This window comes from Trichoplax adhaerens, genomic scaffold, assembly GCF_000150275.1.
Source record: "Trichoplax adhaerens TRIADscaffold_2 genomic scaffold, whole genome shotgun sequence".
Taxonomy (NCBI): Eukaryota; Metazoa; Placozoa; class Uniplacotomia; order Trichoplacea; family Trichoplacidae; genus Trichoplax; species Trichoplax adhaerens.
The window spans coordinates 7,502,639-7,523,943 of record NW_002060944.1 but is presented as its reverse complement, the minus strand read 5'-3'; the positions used below and the strand labels follow the sequence as shown (position 1 = coordinate 7,523,943).

Sequence of the window (21,305 nt, the reverse complement as noted above, 5' to 3'; positions counted from 1 at the left end):
TGGTGAAAATAAAGGAAATTGACCCCTAAGTTTTTACTGCCTTAATATTCTCATTTCTCCATTTAATTAACTAATAGGATCATTCAATATATAACTTTCACCATTTCATAAGTAAGCGTAGGCTAAGGATTACTCCTATTGCATGTTTAATATTACGATGTGATGAAATGATGCGATCTTTCTTCTGCGAAATTAACTTTCCAACATTGAAGCAATATTCTCCTATTTAGTTATTCAGCGCATGGCTTTAGCCTATTTTATTGACAATTTATTCGAAATAACCAATATTATAGTGATAAACAGTAGTCATGAAATATAATCACGATAACTTTAGTTTAATATTTCAAGAATTGTAAGAGATGAAAAGTAAAGCCTAAATGATAAATGATAATCTCATTATTTGGTGATATGTATTGAGTACGTAATTTGATTTAATCCGCATTACATTCACTATCACGATAAACATAAATATCAAAAATGTTCAAATTAAAATTTAATAAATTACCGTAAGTAAAGTTTGCACATCACGTATTTACAATTTGTTGCTATAATTCACTGTTAAAGTTTTTTTTCGTCGGACATATAGAATGTATACGTATGTCATAAATGTTGCTAAGCTAAGAGCTAGTTTCAAATTGATGCAGATAACAACCAAATATCACCAATCATTGCGATAGTACTATAGTAAAACACTGTAAAAGGTAAGAAGGCTTAAAGTGACCACAGTCAGCTAATAAATGAATGTATATATATATATACAAGCAGAAGAAGTTTTTACAAAGATACGGTATCGTAATCTGTCATACCTAGTCAATTATTTAAATATTGATAGACTTTAAGCATAATTATTCTATGAAATAGCCGCTGGTACACGTGTTATTGATTTTATGATCTCTGTGCTGATATTGTTATTGTATTTAAGTAATTATAATTATATTATAGCCATCAGATGAAGAAAGATCGTAGGATACCCAAATACCACCTATACAACAACGATCAATTCTCTATTAGTCTTTGTAATCTTTCTTCTGTCTGACCGATTTGTTCCAACAGAAATGATTTATCTCTTCCCTCCTATTTTTCAGAAAGTCATTTTTTACAATTTTTTATCAGATTACGCAAACAAAAGATTTCTTAAAATTGTCCATGCTAAGCATAAATTGAAAAATGTGAAATGTATTTGAATTAGATGCACATTTATACGCATATCCATCAATCTATCCTCACCATCACTAGTTGTTCTTTCAGTAACTGAATTTTGATAATACGAGCCTTCGCCAAGGATCGAAAGTAATAAAGTATAAGACTATATATAGAGAAAAATAAATGTATATTGACGATAGATATAAATGAGTACATAATTTTAAAATACTAGTATAGTCAAATAAGTTATACTAGGTATTAAAAACTATAATAAAAATTACTTTGTAGACATCAAATTAAGAAAAAGATTTTAATAATTTGTACTAGAAATATTCCAGTTTGGCAAAAAAATAACATTATTGCATATTCGATTGGAAAAAATGCTTAGATAGCCATGTCATAAATACAACTGATTTAGATAAATTATGAAGAATAGACAGACCATTTTAACCTATAAAAAATTACTTCTATATTCGGATAAGCTACAAAAGCTGGTTGATTCCTAAAATCATATTACAATACTAATAGCTACAGCTGTTAGCTATACGATACACGTAGCCGATTTAGAAAAAATTATAAAGACCATAGAGAATATTTTAACCAATGATTATTTTTCCGTACTTATTCAGTAGTTGGCTATAGTAACTGCTAAAATGGTTATAATGATATCGATTGGAGGTAATTGTAGCGTAAAAGCCACAAAAGCTGTAATTATTCTGTAATAATAGGAGAATGAAGAAAGAGATTTGGATAGAAATGAAGAGTAGCAAAAAGCACGCAATAGTTTGGTACTAAATTCGTATACCGTCAAGTCTACTATATCCCAAATAATAAAATCTCATGTCACAATATCCCATAAAAGTACAGGAGTAGGTAAAGATGCTGGAGATAATAATCTTCCTTGTGGTAATTAATCATGTAAAGTATTTTATAGTAAAAAATAACCAATATAAGTAAGCTGTGTAATTTACTCTTCAATCGAGCGACTATGGCTGATTATGACAAGAATTATAACCACGCGTTACCTCATGATCAGGATCAAAGGTATAATAAATCCGGCAGAGAATATAAAACTGAGAATATCCCAAGCAATAGTAGGTAAGTTCTTTTTTACGATTATCGTTATCGCATCAATAACAGTAGACTGGCTCCTGTATTAAACACAAGAAATTATTAATATAATTAGATGACATATTTAGCGTTACCATTGATATTTTATTAATCCTAATCCATCCAATATACCTGTAAGGTCCACACTGCTTTGATGGAGTTAAACTAATAAAAGAAATCATTTATCAGTAAGCTAAGTTACAGTAATCATATTAAAGCCCAAAAACTCCATTGAATACAACTATTTAACATTTAATAGTCATAAGAAGAATGAAGAGTCGATAATAATAAATTTACTAACTTGGCCCAGCCATAACCAACCGGTATTGCAGCTAGGAAATAGGAAATAATCAAAAGCAACATAAAAAATGAATTTGATTTTGATGTACGGTAAGGACGTTGCGACGGGTGGTTATTGTAGACTAAACTGATCTAAAAGTGAGAAATTATAGTATTAGTATCACTACACGATATGATATTTGGTTCTTTCTGTTTTTAGTAGAAATCTATTCTCTCGATGATATAAAATTTGATAAATTAATGTCGGACTCAATTTCTGATTCGATGTCTATTTGCTCCAAGAAACGAGTCAATAAATTGTGCAATTACAATCTTTAACATAATTACTGATGAAGCCCATCATGATAATATAATTTGTAATTTAACATCAGACTCTACTTCAATTTTACTCATATAAATTTAATGAATAATTGATTAAATACCATGTAGTAGCGACCTATAACTTGATTATAGATGAAGTTTATCATGATATAAAATTTGCAAAATTCTTAATTACGAAATGGTGTTGAAAAAATTTATTGAAACTACATCTTTTAACCTTTTTGACGTAAAAGATGACCACTAGGGAGACAACAATCATCAGAGGAACCATAGGGCAATAAAATGCACCTAGCCTATTTATAAAACATAATATAAGATTGATATGGAATAGACGTTAGCAGAATTCTATAAGTAAGCCGCTAAAAATTTAGCAGCACCCTATAAAATATATAGTAGCACAGCCATATTGCAATAGATTATATTATAGATTGTTTGTTTTCTATATCTTCAAGTACAAAGCTATAAGGTTAAGGCAGAAGGTAGCAGTGTAGATTTTACTATCATGTAAGATGTCTTATTGAACATCTTAAAATACTAAATACTTTTATCAATCTTTTTTTTAAATTCATCGAAAATAGATAAGGAGAGACCAAGCGCCTTATGCGATATTATTAATGATGTTACTTACCAACACAATACTTGTGCGTAGACTAAATCCAAAACATTTTTAGGAATTTGAAATTCGGGCGGATAGATTGGAATACAACATATCGTTTGAGATCTGATCCTATCAGCTATAAATCTGTAAGAAATTTCCAACATGTTCAAAACATATATAACACTATTCATACTTACAAATAACGAAACATCTACTGTACTTAGATAAAAACGTGTCAAAGCATACCTCTGAGGAAATTCTACAAGTATTGTAGCAAAGACAACAACAAAAAAATTAACCACGACTAATTTAAATAATTCTTGTCCAACGTAAGTTTCCCAACACTAATGAAGAACGATGTTAGAGAATAATTCGTTAACTTAAATTGTAAGCAAATACTAGAGATGAGCGTGAATTGAATTCACGATAGCTTAAGCCTTATTATATCACAAGCTATTCCTGTCATACTCAATTTGCATCATTAATTAGAAATCTAATAACATTTTACTTACTAAAATAGTATCTGATCCACCTGATGCTGCGTTGCGAGTAACTGTAAATAATGAAGCCAGTAGGAAGATGATCGATGCCAACTTGAGGAATACAGTCCTATTTCAAAGTGATTATATCATCATCGAGATAAGTCGTATACAAATATATAATGTAAGATCGAAAACTTTCAAATTTTCTACTATTACAGTCGAAAGGGGAATATACCTGAGAAGTGTTAACTGGACTTCAAAGTTCGGACTGTAGTTCTCATATAAAATGAGAATACTGAAGATAGGCGGTAAAATAATATTTAAACCAGAAATAGTGAGCGAAGCAGTGTAATTTCTTAGTAGCTGCAAAAATGCAGAGCTGGCAGAAGTTGTTTGGCTCTTGAAGAATAATAACGTAATTATAATAGTAGTAAAAGCATTAGGAAGGGATTTTTATTGGAGATGAGAAGAAACATCGCAAAATATGATTAAAAATTGATTGAAAATTTTAAAAGATTACAATTTAAAATGAAAATTAAAGATTGATTAACTAGTTGTAGATAATTATGGTTTCCATTTTTAGAATTCAACGAGAGAAAATAGCTTACATCGATGGTCTCTTTAGCAGCATAGTAAATAGCAGCACCAGCTGCACTTAATATGCCTAGGATGATGAGATTAACAAGGATGCGTTTGAGATAAATTGTACATTTCTCTTTTTTATTCCTCAACTTTGACTCTATTGCTCGAATTTCTTCAGCTAAATCAACCTGAAGAAGAATAAATAGGAAGCCACAAAAGAAAGTTAGGTAGCTCCGCTTTCTTTTTAATTAATTTAGCTTGCATAATTTTAATTGCATAGTATTAATATTTGACGGTAGATTAAAAGGAAATCATTGCCTGGTACATAATATGTACAGTATTGTCAAAAATAAGTAACTATAATTGTAAGGTAAAATTAGATGAGAAAGTAATATTTAAGATTAATATCTAATGGTTAGGAACTATATTTATAAACTGTATGATATGTATAGTATTGTAAAAATAAGTAATTAGATGAGTATGTAATATTTAATATTAATATGGAAAGGCTCTGTTACTCTAAATATGGTTATGCAAGATTTTTACTATGTGATATAGCATAGCCTAGATTATGGCCTTTAATATAGCTAGTAGAATTCGCGTATCATGATAGCATGCAGTGCTCTTAGTGGAAGGAAATAAGTACAAGTAACACAATAAAGTGATCTAATTTACAAGCTACACTCGGAGTAACTATCGTGTAAATAATAATATAGATAAATAACAAGCCGTAAAATATCATCATTAACACCGTCTGCCGTAAATAAACCAGAGAAATGAACATTAATATCACTTCTAAATTACCTTCATATCATGTGCAATGCTTTTCATTTTCAGTTCTGCCGCTTTCTGCTCACAAATACAATAATCCCAACCACCAAATAGCTTATTACAGAATTGATGGACACTACTACCGCCTTCAATATAGCTTTTCTGATAGGCATTGGAGGCACTGGATAAAATTAGGTTGAAAGTAAAATCTAGTAATCATTTTTTCCTACCAAAATTCAGCAACGCAGAAATCGATAGAAATAATTTAAACTACAGATCTACCTATTACTTCTAATCGAATTCGTGTAGACTAACAAACTTATGCAATTTATCTATTAATATAAGGTGAATTTTCTACCTAAATTTTACCTTCTAGCAACTAGGACAAGACTTAATATAAAATGGACGAGGGTTACCACAAAATATACAAATGGCATACTATAATAGATGGGTATATTTGGTGTATGAACAACATCAGCGGTATAATTGCCATAAAAGAGCTGGCTGCATTCCATTTGTCCCTAAAATAGAGGAGAAAAGCAAATTGAAACGGATAAAAGAAACATGAACGAAGATTAAAATGGCAGTTCATAAATGCTAGACTACCTTGCCACTAATAATAACAATAAACAAATGGGTTGTTGATGTTGTATTAGCGATATAATCTGGACTACAGTAAATGCTAGCCCCTGTTGTGGTGTTAGCAATGGATTGAGAAATATTAAAGGTAGCATAATCAAAAGAGACCACGTTTCGATGGGCAAGTAGAATTTCTGGCACACATAAAAAACCAAACCACATTAAGCCTAGCATTAAATTAAGGTAGAATAACCATCGTAGGAAGATGAAATAGGATAGAACACCATTGCCAAATTGGCCTAAAGATATTGATATAAATGATAATTCATATTGCAGCAGTTATGGACTAACTAGGATCGATATTACCTTCTACTTCTTTTAAATGTGATCTCCATAAGCTAAAGCTAAAGTTTTCATGAAATCCTTGCTTTACTGATTGCCAAATCTGCATTGTATAGGAAGAGAGGGAAAAATTAACTTCTATTTACTTAAAAGCTAGCAAACTTATTACCGAAATCTTATAGGGCATTTCAGCTCTATCACCAGTTATTTATAAAGTTAGTCAAGCAAGGTAACAGTCTCTATTTACAATATCTATAGAATTTACCCCTTTTTGCTTTCTATCACGATGACCTTGATTTCCATATTTCAATGCTGTAGCTTTTTGTAATTTCCTTAAATATCGATAGATGATCCCATTAGCAAGTTTGAATCAAGTTGATAGTGACATACTTGAATTAAAAATAGCTCGAAAAAGGGTGAGAGAGAGATACTGTATATATAATTGTATATGTCAGAAATTGATCTAGAGTAAGGAGAATATTTTAATTCGATCTGAATTTTGTTCTATAAGAAAACTAGAAATCTTACTGATATTCTTCACGTTTTCTCTTCATATTGGAAGCGTATTGCTTAATTAATTTGGCTCTATGTTCATGATGTTCATGACTATAATCCTCATCCTCAACATCTTCAATTTGATCCTCCCTTTCATCGTTAGGTATGGATTGAAATCCTGATCGACTAGATCGAACCCAACGTCTATGACAATCTTTTCGAGTTAAATTGGCTCCTGGAGCAGATTGGATTGCTTGTTGGCTTGGCATCCGTGCCATAATGGAACTTTGGTGACCAGTATGGAGATTTGTGTGCCTTGATGTCGGTTTACTGAGGAGAATATCATCATCATGAGTTACTGAGCCAGGTACTGAAGATCGCGGGGTCTCTATATGGTTCAACATTGAAAGATTTTAATATTCATGAATCAAAGTCGAGGCAATCGCAACGCCAGATATTGTCAAAGCTGAGAAATAGTAAACGATACTTTTATCCATTAAATGGATATTATCATCGACATCCTCAGTATTAAAAACTGATGTTAAAGGAGATTTCGAATGATATAAACTGTAAAATATTCTTATTATCTTTATTCTATTATAACTGTTTGGTCTTGATCACTAGTTCAAAACGTGAGTTATGGTTTCACTGTTAAAGTATTTATATACTTGTATATATAAAGCTGTAATAAGATATAGACTGAGAATATTGACCGACAAATTATTCTATCATTCATTAGATCGATAAAGGTACATCGTGATTTTAATAGCAATCATCTGTTTGTCTAGTCGCGTACCAATATCAATCATTTCCTGATGACTTTCTGTGCTTTTTTGTCGTTTTCCTGATCGCCGTGGATGAACAGATGAGCTCATTTTGTAGGAGATGTCCTTTCAATCAAGTCTGCTAGAGAGAGAAGGAAAATTCCACACTTATTAATTTATAATTTTCAAAATAATCGATCACAATTACAATCTACATATTTTAATGGTAAGTAGAGAACTGACGATATTTTCGTGATCTTAGTCATCTATTACCCAGTAGATAGCTAACAATCCAATAAAGTAGAAAAATTAAGTTAGTTTCTTTTTCCACTTTATAAAAAGTCCTTGCTACGTAGATACAAGGCAAAAAATCATCTAGTATTTCATTTAAAACTAGGTTAGGAACGGACCGTTCAATGAAGATAGGCCCACAAAAATTGGCTTCAATTAAGGTTTCTTATCAAGATAGATAAGTTTCTATAGCGTAGTTTAACTCCTTCCCGCTGATAGGAAAAGTAATTGTTGTATATATAGTTAGTAATAGATTAAATACGATATCTTAACCATAAAGGCATAAATAAAGGAAACACTATTTATGTACGTATATGATGATTGTATGGTAGTACTTGTAATACAGTAGGTGAGAGAACATTGTAAAAGGCGGACTGATAAGTTACTAATTGTAGTGCGAAGTATAAACTGTAATCGTATCGAGGTGTAACCTCGTGTAGCTATAAATACCGATCAACTAATAATAAAATGCGGTTATCAATCTTACTCACGGAGTGAACTTATTATTGAAGAACATAACAGTAATGCCACTAATACCAAGAGAGTTTCAATCAATATTGAATCATTATTTCTTCTATCAATAGTCTAATCATTTGATGGTCGTTCCATTCAAGAATAGTAGAATTCTTCAATGATTACAGCTACTGACTGATGGAATGAACGATGCAAGAGCGCAGTAAGATCATTATGGATCATTTTAGCCGTCAAGTATAAATATTATATTCTTTGATGATTAAACGAAGCTATTCTAGCCGCTGTTCTATGCTACTATTTTTTATTTTGTTTTCAAGTCAAAATAAGAAACAAGAAAAGCATGCCGAATCAAGTTGGTTCAATTTAAATTCAATGAATTTAAAATATATATCAATGCTTATACGTACCGGTATATTTGATTATTTATACTTACCTACATGATCATTTGCAAGATCATTCAGCCATCAGGTATAAACATCATGGCCTGTGATGATTAAACTATGCTATTCTAGTATATTCTATATTGCTTTTATCCTATTCTCAAATATCTTAACAGTAAGAAATAAGAAAAATACGCCGGAATCTAAGTGGTTCAATTTAAGACATACATTTACACGTATATGTGATTATACTCATCAAGATTGATCACTTAGGGGATCATTTAGGTATTAAGGACAGAGAGCATGGTAATGATGATGATTGAATCATACTATTTTAGTTCATTTTTATGTCTCTATGATCATGTGTTTAGTCAAGATTTAAAATAAAAAACAGCCTAAATCAGGATACCTCGAACTCCCCATCATCTTCTATAAGTACAACTCGACGTACGTGATAATCGTCAACAGTGATCATTTATGGGGCTATTTAGACATTCTAATCTACGTGAGATGTATGAAATCCCAACATTAAATTAATGCCATGATTGATAGGTCAAGATTGAAACTCAATAATAATTTTCCCAGATTGAAACACGTTCAACGATAATGATAAGGAAAGCAAAATTTCGATATCTTTGCTCATCGAATTTAATAAAAATTGATCAAGTTTCGAAATGGATCAAGATAAATACTGTAATCAATTACATGAGAAACTTTAGAAACAGTTCTAAGTTATTGAAAGACAGAGTAAGAGTTTAATTTTTGGCTAATGAAATTCTAGACTAGTCTATCTTTTATAATAATAAATTTATTTCTCCTTTAATCAATCAGAACGACAGCATACCGTCAACGGCTACGATGTCAAATAACAATCCTAGGTAGGCTGTAATGGCTGTATCCTTTTCAATTAGTATAGCCCTACAATTAGAATAATGTTTTAAAATACTTCAGATCACTCGTATTCCGAAAACCTTGATAGAATGTTCTTAGCCAATACCGGGTAATCAATATCAAAAGGTTATTAATTACATTTCTCTCTCCAGAACAACGTACCGTCAATTGGTTCCAGTAGCTTATATCTTTAAACTGTACCCAATGATATCCTATCTTATAAAGGTAGATACCCAATAGAGATTGTATGTGTTGAAAATTTTTTTATATCTTAAAAATTGAGAAATATTGTAAAGGTTCATACTGTATTCAACCAATAGAAGAGAATACAATTTGTTTTCTCTTTTTATTCTATTCCATAAGACTACAGTATAGCTTTCATTATTAATTAATGAATTCCAAATTTAGCATCCATTGATCAACAAGGTCAATCGACTTTACAAAAGGCCAATTTAGACATCAAACTATCCTAACAAATTATACAGAAAACAGACTGGTTAAATAATTTAGGTCTAATTGAACATTTTATATACAGTATGTTTCTATCATGACAGATGGAGTAGGAAATATAGAAGCTAACTATAAATAATGCCGACCCGATTATCTAATTAGTACCACTAGAATATGAAATGATAGGTTAGAAATGACTATAGAAAATAAACTCTTTGCTCAATTCTATGCAGTTCTAGTATATGAAGTCACACAAGAAGTAGAACGACTAAGTAATACTGATTTAGTCTCTCAATTTTATAAAATTGCCGTATCGTATTCCTATCTACCCGGTCAATTTATGGGTCTATAGTATGAGGTAATCTACTGTATAGACTGTTCTGCTTTATTAACCTAATTTATGCGCCGATATTATGAGATACGAATATTGTGTAAAAGATAGGGCAACAAAATAATACTGATCTAATTACTAAGTATTGCAAATTTCAATTTTATCCAGATATGTATCAACCATCAGGTTTGGTATAACATTAAAGAGACTAGATAATGATGATTTAAAACTCTTAACAACAAAAGATCAACAAACCAACGGTATGATATATCAATTTTGATTTGTAGGTAAAATAAAGAATTACCGTTACATCATATCATCAAATCATTTATCCTTATTTACGAATGATATTCTTTGTTACAAATAGTATTTTTTTTAGCAGTTTAATATACCCCTATATACTAATTTTATACCGCTCATAAAGAGGGTTATTGCAGTCTGTAAGTCAATTCTGTAATCTAATCCAACTCACGGAATCTATCGGTTATTCATATACCATGGAATAGTATAACCTGACAAGCAAATCTATTTATTTTATCATGACCTATTTAATATTGCGACATTCTTCAATATGCGCAACATAACTTGAAGATCGAATCTCCATCTACTAGACACTGATTTGTTGCCATTTATTACGGAAAGCTCTTGTTTCCAAAATGTTATTCATGTACAAATACAAATATTTAAGAATATCATCTAGTTTCTACTATAGACTAATTCAGCATTGCTTGTCATGATAAAAGTTATTGGTATCTGTAAATCAACCGCGCAATTTAAATTAATCTATCAATTTTCATATACTATGGAATATCAGAATCTCAAAAGAAAATTAAGATATGACTTGTAACCTATTTGATATTGTGATGTTTTGTAATACAAAACAACTTCATTTAAAAATCGAATTCATGCCTATACGCAATCAACCATTCCTTTTTAGCATAATTTGAAAGCCAAATCTATCCTAATATGCTCATCAGTCATCACTTATTATGAAAAGTATCCGCTCTCTTTAACACCTATGAGTGTGCTCCAATACAGTCAATTTATACTCTTTTATTAACTATAAAGTATTATAACTAAAACTAAAGGACTTTCTGTGCTAATAATTGTCTAATAGAAAGCGAAATTTTTGAAAAGGAATAGGGGTCCGTGTTTCATTAGGGTGGCCGTATATTATAGATTCACGGGGGCAGTCTATTTTAAGAAATCCAACTCATTCGAATACGCTAATCTACCCTGACTTCTTGTGAAAATATCCGTAGATTTACTAGACAGTTATTTACTGCAGTTGGTAAGAGCTGTAAACTCGGCTACGTATTTAATATTATAAGGAAATTTTAAGATTGACTCTTGCACATGCGGTTCATTTAGTATTTTACGCAAAAGATATTGTAATAATCAATGGCTTGAGAATAATTATTCGCAAATATATGTTTAACTGCCTAAAATCTTGATGATCTCTCTATCGTTTTTCTCGAATATATTCCTACATTTAAGATCGACACTCCTGAAATAGACTTTAAAATTAACATTTTATTCTTACATTGATTAAATTAAATCACGGGCATTAAAGCGTTATGACGTCCAAATAACCCGAATGGCAGTTATACTGCTGCTACTGTTAAGGGATATATAATAAAAAGTAAGAAAACGATATTACGGTAAGAAAAATTTTAGTCTGGCCATAAAACACGAGTAACCCAATCACAACAGGTCAGCAAGATGAGGATAAATGTAAATTATTTATCGACTATATATAAAATCAATACAGGTATAATTAACAGGCTAATCTAACTTTGATGACAAATGTATCGCAGCAATATTTTAATTGCCTTGTTATACTCTTAAAAGTAGAATTCATTATAGATTTGGCCTTCTCTTAGAAAGAAATTTTAATGTTAGAAAATACAGCAGTTGGAAAAATTAAGCAGCTGCACTCCAGAAGCAGTGCTGTCAAAGCAGTCAAAGTCGTAACTCTTCCTAACGTAATCAACCTCAACAAACTCAATTATAATTAGATTAAGCAAGCTATTACAGTCTTATATATCTATATATAGCTTAATTCAACGAGCCAGAACAAAAACTAAACTCGATCTTCCTCCATTTTAACATTTTTATAATTATCTTCACCTTCTTCTTCAATTTCATCTAAACCTTCTGCTTTACTGATTTGTTCTAGCAAGAAAGATTTATCTTTTCCTTCCTATTATTTATATTTCATCATTGATTAGTTATGATACCATACAATTTATTCATTTTATATATTTTCAAAACTAAAGGTTATGCATGATCATAGTTATTTTCCGCCTAGGCTTAAAAATTCCACAATTAATTCTAATATCTATATTATCCTTACCATGACTAGCTGCTCTTTCAATAATTGAATTTTAAGACTACGAGCTCTAGCTAACGACCGGAAATAGTATATGCCCAAGCTATAAGAAAAAAATAAAATGTTACATATATATTAGAAAGGCGATTTTCGAACTGAATCTTAAGGTTGGTTTTGCTATAGAGTTGGAAATAATTTTAAGCTATTGATTCGATGATACGGTAACTTTAGTGGATTTGCTTACATATGGAAAGATAATACAATTTAGTTTATTACTTACAACATCACTAGAATTAATGGGATGACAAATCCAGCTGAGAAGATGAAGTTAATAAAGTTCCAAAGTCCTGAAGGTAAATTGTTGCTCATAATGGTAGTAATAGCGGTAATCACAGTTGTTTGGCTCCTATACACAAGATTTCAAGGAACAAAGGAATATATATCATTTTTATATTTCATTACTTGAAAATGCAATTTACAATACGGCTATAGTATGATTCAAAAGAAAATCTTACCTATATGGTCCACATTGCTTGGAAGGAGTTAAACTAGAGGCAAGATAATTAAAGACAGCTTAGCTATTTTATAACATGGATCTATTTGTCTTATTAGAGAGAATATTATAAGCTCTCTGCTACAGTACAAAATCAAAGGAAAATTTTATATTAATTAAAGCATGATCAAGTACAATTCAGTATTATCTTAGCTACTAACCTAGTCCAACCATAGCCAACTGGAAAGGCCGCCAAGAAGAAGGAGATGATTAAAAGTAACATGAAGAATGAATTGGATTTTGATGCACGATATGGGCGCTGCGATGGCTGATTATTATACACAAGACTAATCTGCAATAGGATTAAGGAAAGAAAACAAAATCAGCACTGCAAAATATATGCAACTGATATCCAAGAAGCTCCGCTCTCGTCGGAAATCTGAAGGAATATTTTAATTTCATATTCCATATTCCATTTTTGTTTACCTTTTTAACATAAAATATAATAATTAATGAAGCAACAACCATTAAGGGAACCATGGGACAGTAGAAAGCACCAAGCCTATGTTGTAGAATAGAGGACAGAACAGGGTAACTGTAAGATTAATCGTTCATTTTTTCAGCCGAAATATTATTCGTATCTTACCAGCAGAGTACTTGTGCATATACTAAATCTAGTACATTTTTAGGGATTTGAAATTCAGGTCTTTTTATTTGAAGGCAGCAGTTTTCGAAATTAACCTTATCTGCTACAAGCCTATATAATGAAATATATTTTGATTAATTACATTTAGCAAAATAGTGAAAATGAGAATATTAAAAAACTAGCTTACTAGCAATGCACATTATTTAATCGCCAGTCAAGAATAAAAAATCAACTTACTTTTGAGGAAATTCGACTAGGATAGTTGCAAAGACAACCACTAAAAAGTTCATAATGACGAGCTTGAATAATTCCTGGCCAACATAAGTTTCCCAGCACTAGCAAAAACAATTTATAACCATTAACTGGACATGATTTACACAATCTAATTAAAAGCACATTTACTGAAATCATGACTTTGCATATGGAAAGAGATATTTCTTTCTGCTAAAACACTGGAAAAACGTTGTCGTTTTATTCTTAGTTAATGGTTGTTAAAAATTGGACGCTATTACTGTCTATATTCACTCCTGATAAGATTTCTTAATCATACTATTAATTACTTGCAGATACTAACCAGTAAAGTGTCTGATCCACCTGATGAGGCTGCTGTACGAGTAACTGCGAACAATGATGCTAACAAAACGACTACCGAAGCCAACTTGAGAAAGACAGTTCTATTAAAAATATGGAGGAAATAGCATTAAGGATAGGATAAACATGACTTGCTTTGGAAGGAGACATGATATAAGCAATCTTGTCCATACGTTAGAGCTTGACGTTTATTAGAGAATTTAGGATATTATGGTCATTATCTAATACCTGACTAGAGTAAGCTGAATTTCAAAGTTTGGGCTATAATTTTCATATTGAATAAGTAAGGTAAAGAACCAAGGCAGGATAATATTTAATGCAGAAAGTGTTAGCGATGCTGCATAATTCCTTAATAATTGTAAGAAACCGGAACTGGCGTTGGTCGTTTGACTCTGTAACCAAGAAATAGAATTTAGCAAATTAGTTCAACAGTCAAAATCTTCTATCCAAATTGATTGCTGTCAGGTTTTATCGGTACTGTACTCTCTCTCTCTCTCTCTATAACAATAATCCTTTAGTAACTACCTCCTACTTTACTACGCTAACCCATCAAGTCATATATTCTATTTGACAAACCTGGATCGTCTCATTAGCTGCATAGTAAATTGCAACACCTGCTGCACACAACAAGCCAAGAATGACGATATTTAATACCAGACGCTTGGAATAAATGACAAGTTTCTCTCCATTACTTCGCTGCTTAGCTTTAATGGCTCGAATTTCTTCAGCTAAATCAACCTGAGGATAAAGCAATGATTGTTACTTATGATCTCGCTAGAGATGGAAATTTTGCAGTATTGGTTGCTGCATAGTACTTTATCCATTGTACATACCTTAATATCGTGTGCAATACTTTTCTTCTTTAATTCTGCCGCCTTTTCTTCACAAACGCAATAATCCCATCCGCCAAAAATTTTATTACAGTACTGATGGATAGTATCACCACCTTCTATGTAACTCTTTCTGTAAGTTTCTGAAGCGCTAATAGGAGTTAAAGAAAGAGCATGAATCAGGAATGATTTATAGTTTATAAATGTGCTCCGTTTTAAAATTTTAAGAAAGTATTACTGTCTAAATCTAAAGTGCGAGAACTGGGTTAGTAATAACGATAGTTTACAGTGATGATATTCCAAGTGCAAAAATTGATTGCTCTCTTTATTTAAAAGAGAGCTAGATTAGAATTGATTTGCAGTCTATAGCTATATTATTCTAACTGCAAGTATTATCCTTCATATTTAAAAAAGAGCGCTGGATTAGCAATGATTTATAGTTAACAACTATGGTATTTTCAAGAACAAGAAAGTATAACTCTGTATATCTAAATAGAGAGCTGGATTACAAATTATTTGAGTTTACAAATACGATATTTCAAGTGCAATAATAATAATAATCTTCATATTGATGGTACAGAATCACATTCAAAATGGTAGAGTTTAATTAAATAAGGACATAATCTAAATTTAAATTTAAATAATGAATCATAAGTAAATTCTACCATATCAATATTTGTCCAATAACTTACTTGCGTGCAACAAGGATCAAACTCAAGACGAAATGGATTAAAGTAATAATAAAGTAGGCGAATGGAACGTTGAAATACGATGCTACCCCAGATGTATGAACAACATCAGCAGTATAATTGCCATAAAAGAGTTGGCTACATTCCATTTGTCCCTAATAATATTAAATGAGTATAAATTTAGCATCATTAGTAACAAGATTAACTAGAAGATAAATTGTATCGATATAATTCTAAATAATTGAAAGGAGGCACTTACTTTACCGCTAATAATAACAATAAATAGGTTGGTATTAGCAGTGGTATTTGTGATATAGTCCGAACTGCAATAGATGCCAGCACCTGATGCTGTCGCTGCAATGCTTTGAGATACATTAAAGGTGACATAATCGGCGCTAACAATCACGTTATCATTTAATAGAAATTCGGGTATGCAAATAAAACCAAACCAAAGCAATCCGAGTAAAAGATCAAGGAAGAATAACCATTTGAGGAAGATGAAGTAGGATAATACGCCATTGCCAAATTGACCTAGGAAAGAGATGAAAGGAGGTAAGAGCCTTTAGCTACACTTATAACACTTAATATTAGTTTACTTGATAATTTGCATATTAGATTTAAATAGCAGGCTTCAAGTTAAAGCTGATTCTACCTTCAACTGAATTCACTTACGAATAAAAATTGATAACATTATGAAAAATTATTTGCACACTTATTCTACGTGATTTTCTAGCTAAATATTCTAGCTATAGGATACCGGTATAAATGAATAAAACTACAATTTATAGTGATAAATTTCATGTAGTTATTTAGTGTAATAGTCACCATGATTAATTACTAAAATAATCTATCAATACCTTCAATTTCTTTCAAATGCGATTTCCACAGTGTAAAAGTAAAGTTTTCCTTCAATCTTTGCTTGAATAATTTCCACTTCTATACATTGGGAAAAAGATGTACGTGAGAATTTAAAATCTAACTTTTTTTTTCTGTTTCATCGTTTAATGCGTATTCATATTCTCATAGGTGAAAATGTGAAATAAAATAGGAACTAATTTGTATGCGAATATTGTAGCTCATAGACAGTAAAGCTTTTATGTATTCTAGATAATGATTGACAAAGTAATATGGCATCGATTTTTTCTAATTTACAGTCGAATTATTATAAAATTTATAGCAAGGTTTGTGCCTAATTGACGATATTTATGTCATTCATGGAAGGAAACGATCAAATTAAATTGCAGCGTTTATCCATTTGATTTATATTAATTTATGGAGGTTAAGAAAAGTAGATTATAAATAAATCCAAATTCAAATTACAGTAATAAAGGGTTTACTGTTTGATCAGATTTGACTACTATAATTAGTTCACAACTTTATATCATAAGCAGTTAGAAAAAATTAGCCTACAGATAGATTTAGATAACGTTTAGTAAATTAACCGCTAATTTGAGGCTATTTTAGCAATTATAATTTCAATTTATTTCCTGTAAGCTTTATTAATCTGACAGATTTGGCTACCGCAATTAATTCATAATGGTAAATTATAAATGGATAGAAAGAAATTGGCTTACAAATGGATGTTAATGTCATTTAGTAAATTAGTCACTAATTTGGGGCTAGTTTCGCGATCATCATTTAGATTATTCCTTCCAAAGGTTAATAAAATGAGGGTCAAAGTGAATTCATAAAGCTAAATTATAGTATAATAAATATCAATTTCATAAGAGCATACTATATTATATAATTAATTAGTGAAAGGATATCGTAACGGGATAGGAAATAGTTTGCAAATCGGATTGATTAAATCATATTGGAGGTTAATATCTCCATTATGGGCGAATAATAGTTGATAGCTGTATAGGGTCTTTACTATTATTTGTAGCTGATTATTGAAAATATAATTAATAATTATGAAAATAATCGGTAGAGGGTATTGGACATGGTTGGATCCAGCTAGAAGTGAATAGATCGATTAGCAAGGATTCCGATTCGTTTTAATTTAAGGTAAACATCGATTAATCCATCACTTTAAACTACACTAAAATAGATACCAATTCTTTAAGACTTAACTAGTCGCTGTAGCGAACTCAGTAAGACATTATCGAATGGACGAATCGTTTAAAATTGAGCTAAAAATTGTACTTAGTCAGAATCATTCTATCGAATTCTTAGAAAACTCTAAGTTAGCAATAAGCTATTTAACCTACCAAATCTTTGACTGCGCCATATTTTTTATGAATATGATGAGGCCTTTTTGACGCCATTTCACTTTGAAGTCTCCTATTTTAACCCAGGTAAATAAAAAAAATTATCTGTTCATTCTTTGTAATTAGTTTACAACCTTGTATTGGAAAGGGAAATGTATCCCTTTATTCAAAGTAGCTATGCCATAGCGTTGCTAATGTTATTAGATGTGATTACTTACTGATACTCTTCACGTTTTTTCTTTATGCTGGATGCATATTGCCGAACTAATCCTGATTTCACGCGATTTTCGTGATAATTGCTTTGATCTTCTTCTTCTTCTTCTGCTTCGTCAGGCACAGATTGCAATCGGAAACGACTTAATGATCGAGCCGCTAGTGAACGGCGCCTTTCCGTTTCGATTGTTTTACGTGTTAAGTTAGCACCAGGAACTGATTGGACAGCTTGTCGACTTGGTAACATTTGAGTTAAGAGAGAACTTTTACGTCTCTGCAGACCAGTGCGAGTATCAGTATGCCTTAAGATAGGCTTATTCGGTTTAGTTTCATCATGCATGGGTGAGCCAGGCAATTCTGATCGCGATATTTCTAATAGAAAGAATTCAGGATTGATATGAATGAAATGGAATATAGAAAATAAGAACTTGGATATTCTGCTCAGCAGAGTTCACTCTTAAACTTGGTTAATTCTTGGATGGTAGTAGTGATATGCAGTAAAGCTGGAAGAGTCTATTGAAGGCTACGAATTGTAGTTGATATCCGTTCAACTAGCCGTCGAAATATTAAAGTAGATTGTGCTATTCTCTTAGGGATGATTTCGATGCAAATATCCGTTAAATTTATGATCAAAATATAGAGATAAAAACAGAGAGATATTCATGTTCGAATTATTCTCAAAGTACTCCGTCAAATAGGAGTTAGATAAGATGTCTCTTAAGTTAACCATTTAAATATTAAGTCGCAAAATGGAATATAAAACGAAGAAAACTCATATTCAAATACGATTAAGTGTTCTGTCAAGAACGAATTGGATGAAATATCTGTAAAGTTCACTATTAAAATATCAAGATGAAAACTGAGGGATACTCATATCAAAAGAGCCCTGAGTATTTTATCAAAAATGAGTTCAATATCACAATATAAACTTGAAGAGTTTAGAGATTATTGCAATAGAGTTGAACTTGAATATTGTACCAAGGATCGTAAAATTTTATCTACATTGATTGAATATCTACAACGCACTGAGGTTTTAAGCAAAAATAATACTATTTAAATGTATCCAAAGTGGTAGCGAAGGCTGCTTAGATACGTATCCCAATTTTAATAAGAAAGTAATGTGTAATAAGCATAATGCATTAAGTATATGTTGTTAAAATATCAATTTGCTGGTACTGTAATAATATTGAAGAAGACAGCAGCTCTCTAGGAAAGTAATGTCTAAGCATAGTTTAGTTATTAATTTATTAACACTGAGTAAGCGCATTAACGAGAAAAGTGGTTTCTTAAGAAAGTTGTGTCTAGTAAGTATACGTTCTCATATATCAATTTACTGACACTTGACGAAGACAGCAGCTCTTTAGGAAAGTAGTGTCTAAGTATAGTTAAGTTTGCAACTTATTAACACCTAAAAAAGTGATATTGTAGGAGAAAACGATTTTTAACAAGAAAGTAATGTCTAATAAGTATACGTTATTAAGTGTACGTTGTTCAAATTTCAATTTACTAACACTTAACGAAGTAAGATTGATGAAGACAGCAGCTCTTTAGGAAAGCAGTATCTAGGAAGTTTGAATATTAATTTATTAACACTGGGCGAAGTAATAGTTATGGAGAAGGCTATCTTTAGGTAAGCATTATCTAAGTATAGTTAATATATCAATTTATGATCACTTGACAAAGGGATCTTGACGGATAAAAGCCTCTTTATAAAGCGACTTATAGTCGGATAATGTTATTCTCGTTGCAACTTGATGAAAAATGAGTACCGACAGCATATGAATATTGCTAATCAATAGGGTCTCCATTGCATAATCATTGAACTTAACAAGCTATTTCTTAGTTCTGATAGTTTTTTAACACCATGTTGTCTACAGTTACATTCTACAACTGTAATAGATTGTAGTTAAGACAAGATCGTGGATGCTTTTAACTTTGGTGGGTGTTTGTAGACATAGGAAATAGAAACACTAATATTTCAATTCTAAAGAGTGTGATAATCCTATGTATTTCAGTAAGAGTTGGCTATTAACTTAATGCTATCCTCTTGTTATGTTAACTATATCTCTATTTGTCATCGAAGTAAGGAAAAAATTAATTTTTCAATAATCAATTTATAATGATTAGTCAAATAAAGCAAATCTTACCTCGATTGTATTCAGGTGGGCCATTTCGTGGCTTCATTTCGATCGACGTTTGGCGTGGATAAACTCGTGAAGTCATGATAAATGATAGAAATCTGAAATAAAGATTATTTTACCGTTAATCGACTCTTTCTTCTCTTCGTTAGAGATAAAAATAGTCCAATAGTCGCCCAATTTTATGTTAAAATACTTGTTAAGTTTACAGCAAAAGCTAATGTTGAAAAATGTTATTAGGAAATATCGATTGACCGACACTGATATTAATTATTTAAGTATAGCCTTCCTATGGCTGATCGCTAAATCAATGTTCCTTGAATGTTAAATGATTACTTTATTTATTTTGACACAATCTTTCTAGATGTCGATTTAGGAAGACAATTACTACTACTTCTACTGCCGGTCTATTCCATGTTGTCATGAATTTCCTATACTATTCCACAGGAGAGAATCAAAACAACGCTACTGCTTTATGCCAAACAGAAGACATTTAAACCCCCTAAAACAACAACTTATCGCAACTCAGTTCTCAATAATTACTTGTAATGGAGGATATAAACTGATTTTCAAAAGTTAAGGATAAATTTTAGATCATCGAATGAGTCTATTATGATGAAGAAGCAATATCCTAATTTCCAGACTAAACTGTCAACGTTAATGTTAAAGATCAAGATTACTTTATAAAATAGTAAAACAAAATCGAATTGGGTAGAAGAGATCCATCTTTTTCGATGCCTAAAACTACTGAACAAGTAGTCATTTCCTTACCTGTTGTCAGAAATGGACCAATGCTTCTTTCTTTACTTTATTTTTCAAAATCCGAATTGATGATAATATTAACTGGAAATCAATTTCA

At 31.0% G+C, this 21,305-nt stretch overlaps 2 protein-coding genes across 2 annotated transcripts; both read right to left on the bottom strand.

Moving 5' to 3' along the window:
- Positions 1-1,768: 1,768 nt before the first annotated feature.
- TRIADDRAFT_53751 (uncharacterized protein) lies at positions 1,769-7,598 on the bottom strand (the record flags this gene model as incomplete). Its single annotated transcript, XM_002109544.1, has 17 exons — positions 1,769-1,859; positions 2,169-2,294; positions 2,386-2,418; positions 2,555-2,685; positions 3,092-3,167; positions 3,503-3,616; positions 3,719-3,816; positions 3,985-4,081; positions 4,190-4,353; positions 4,563-4,724; positions 5,341-5,488; positions 5,677-5,828; positions 5,914-6,185; positions 6,253-6,331; positions 6,494-6,560; positions 6,757-7,111; positions 7,520-7,598. The coding sequence occupies 17 exons, from the start codon at positions 7,596-7,598 to the stop codon at positions 1,769-1,771; spliced, it is 2,244 nt and encodes a 747-aa protein (XP_002109580.1).
- Positions 7,599-12,387: 4,789 nt separating this feature from the next.
- Positions 12,388-20,531, bottom strand: TRIADDRAFT_53750 (uncharacterized protein; the record flags this gene model as incomplete). Its single annotated transcript, XM_002109543.1, has 17 exons — positions 12,388-12,507; positions 12,661-12,739; positions 13,152-13,184; positions 13,351-13,481; positions 13,616-13,691; positions 13,776-13,886; positions 14,013-14,110; positions 14,350-14,449; positions 14,595-14,758; positions 14,943-15,104; positions 15,200-15,347; positions 15,889-16,040; positions 16,145-16,416; positions 16,743-16,821; positions 18,096-18,168; positions 18,314-18,680; positions 20,456-20,531. 17 exons carry the CDS (start codon positions 20,529-20,531, stop codon positions 12,388-12,390), a joined length of 2,241 nt encoding a protein of 746 aa, XP_002109579.1.
- Positions 20,532-21,305: the final 774 nt, after the last annotated feature.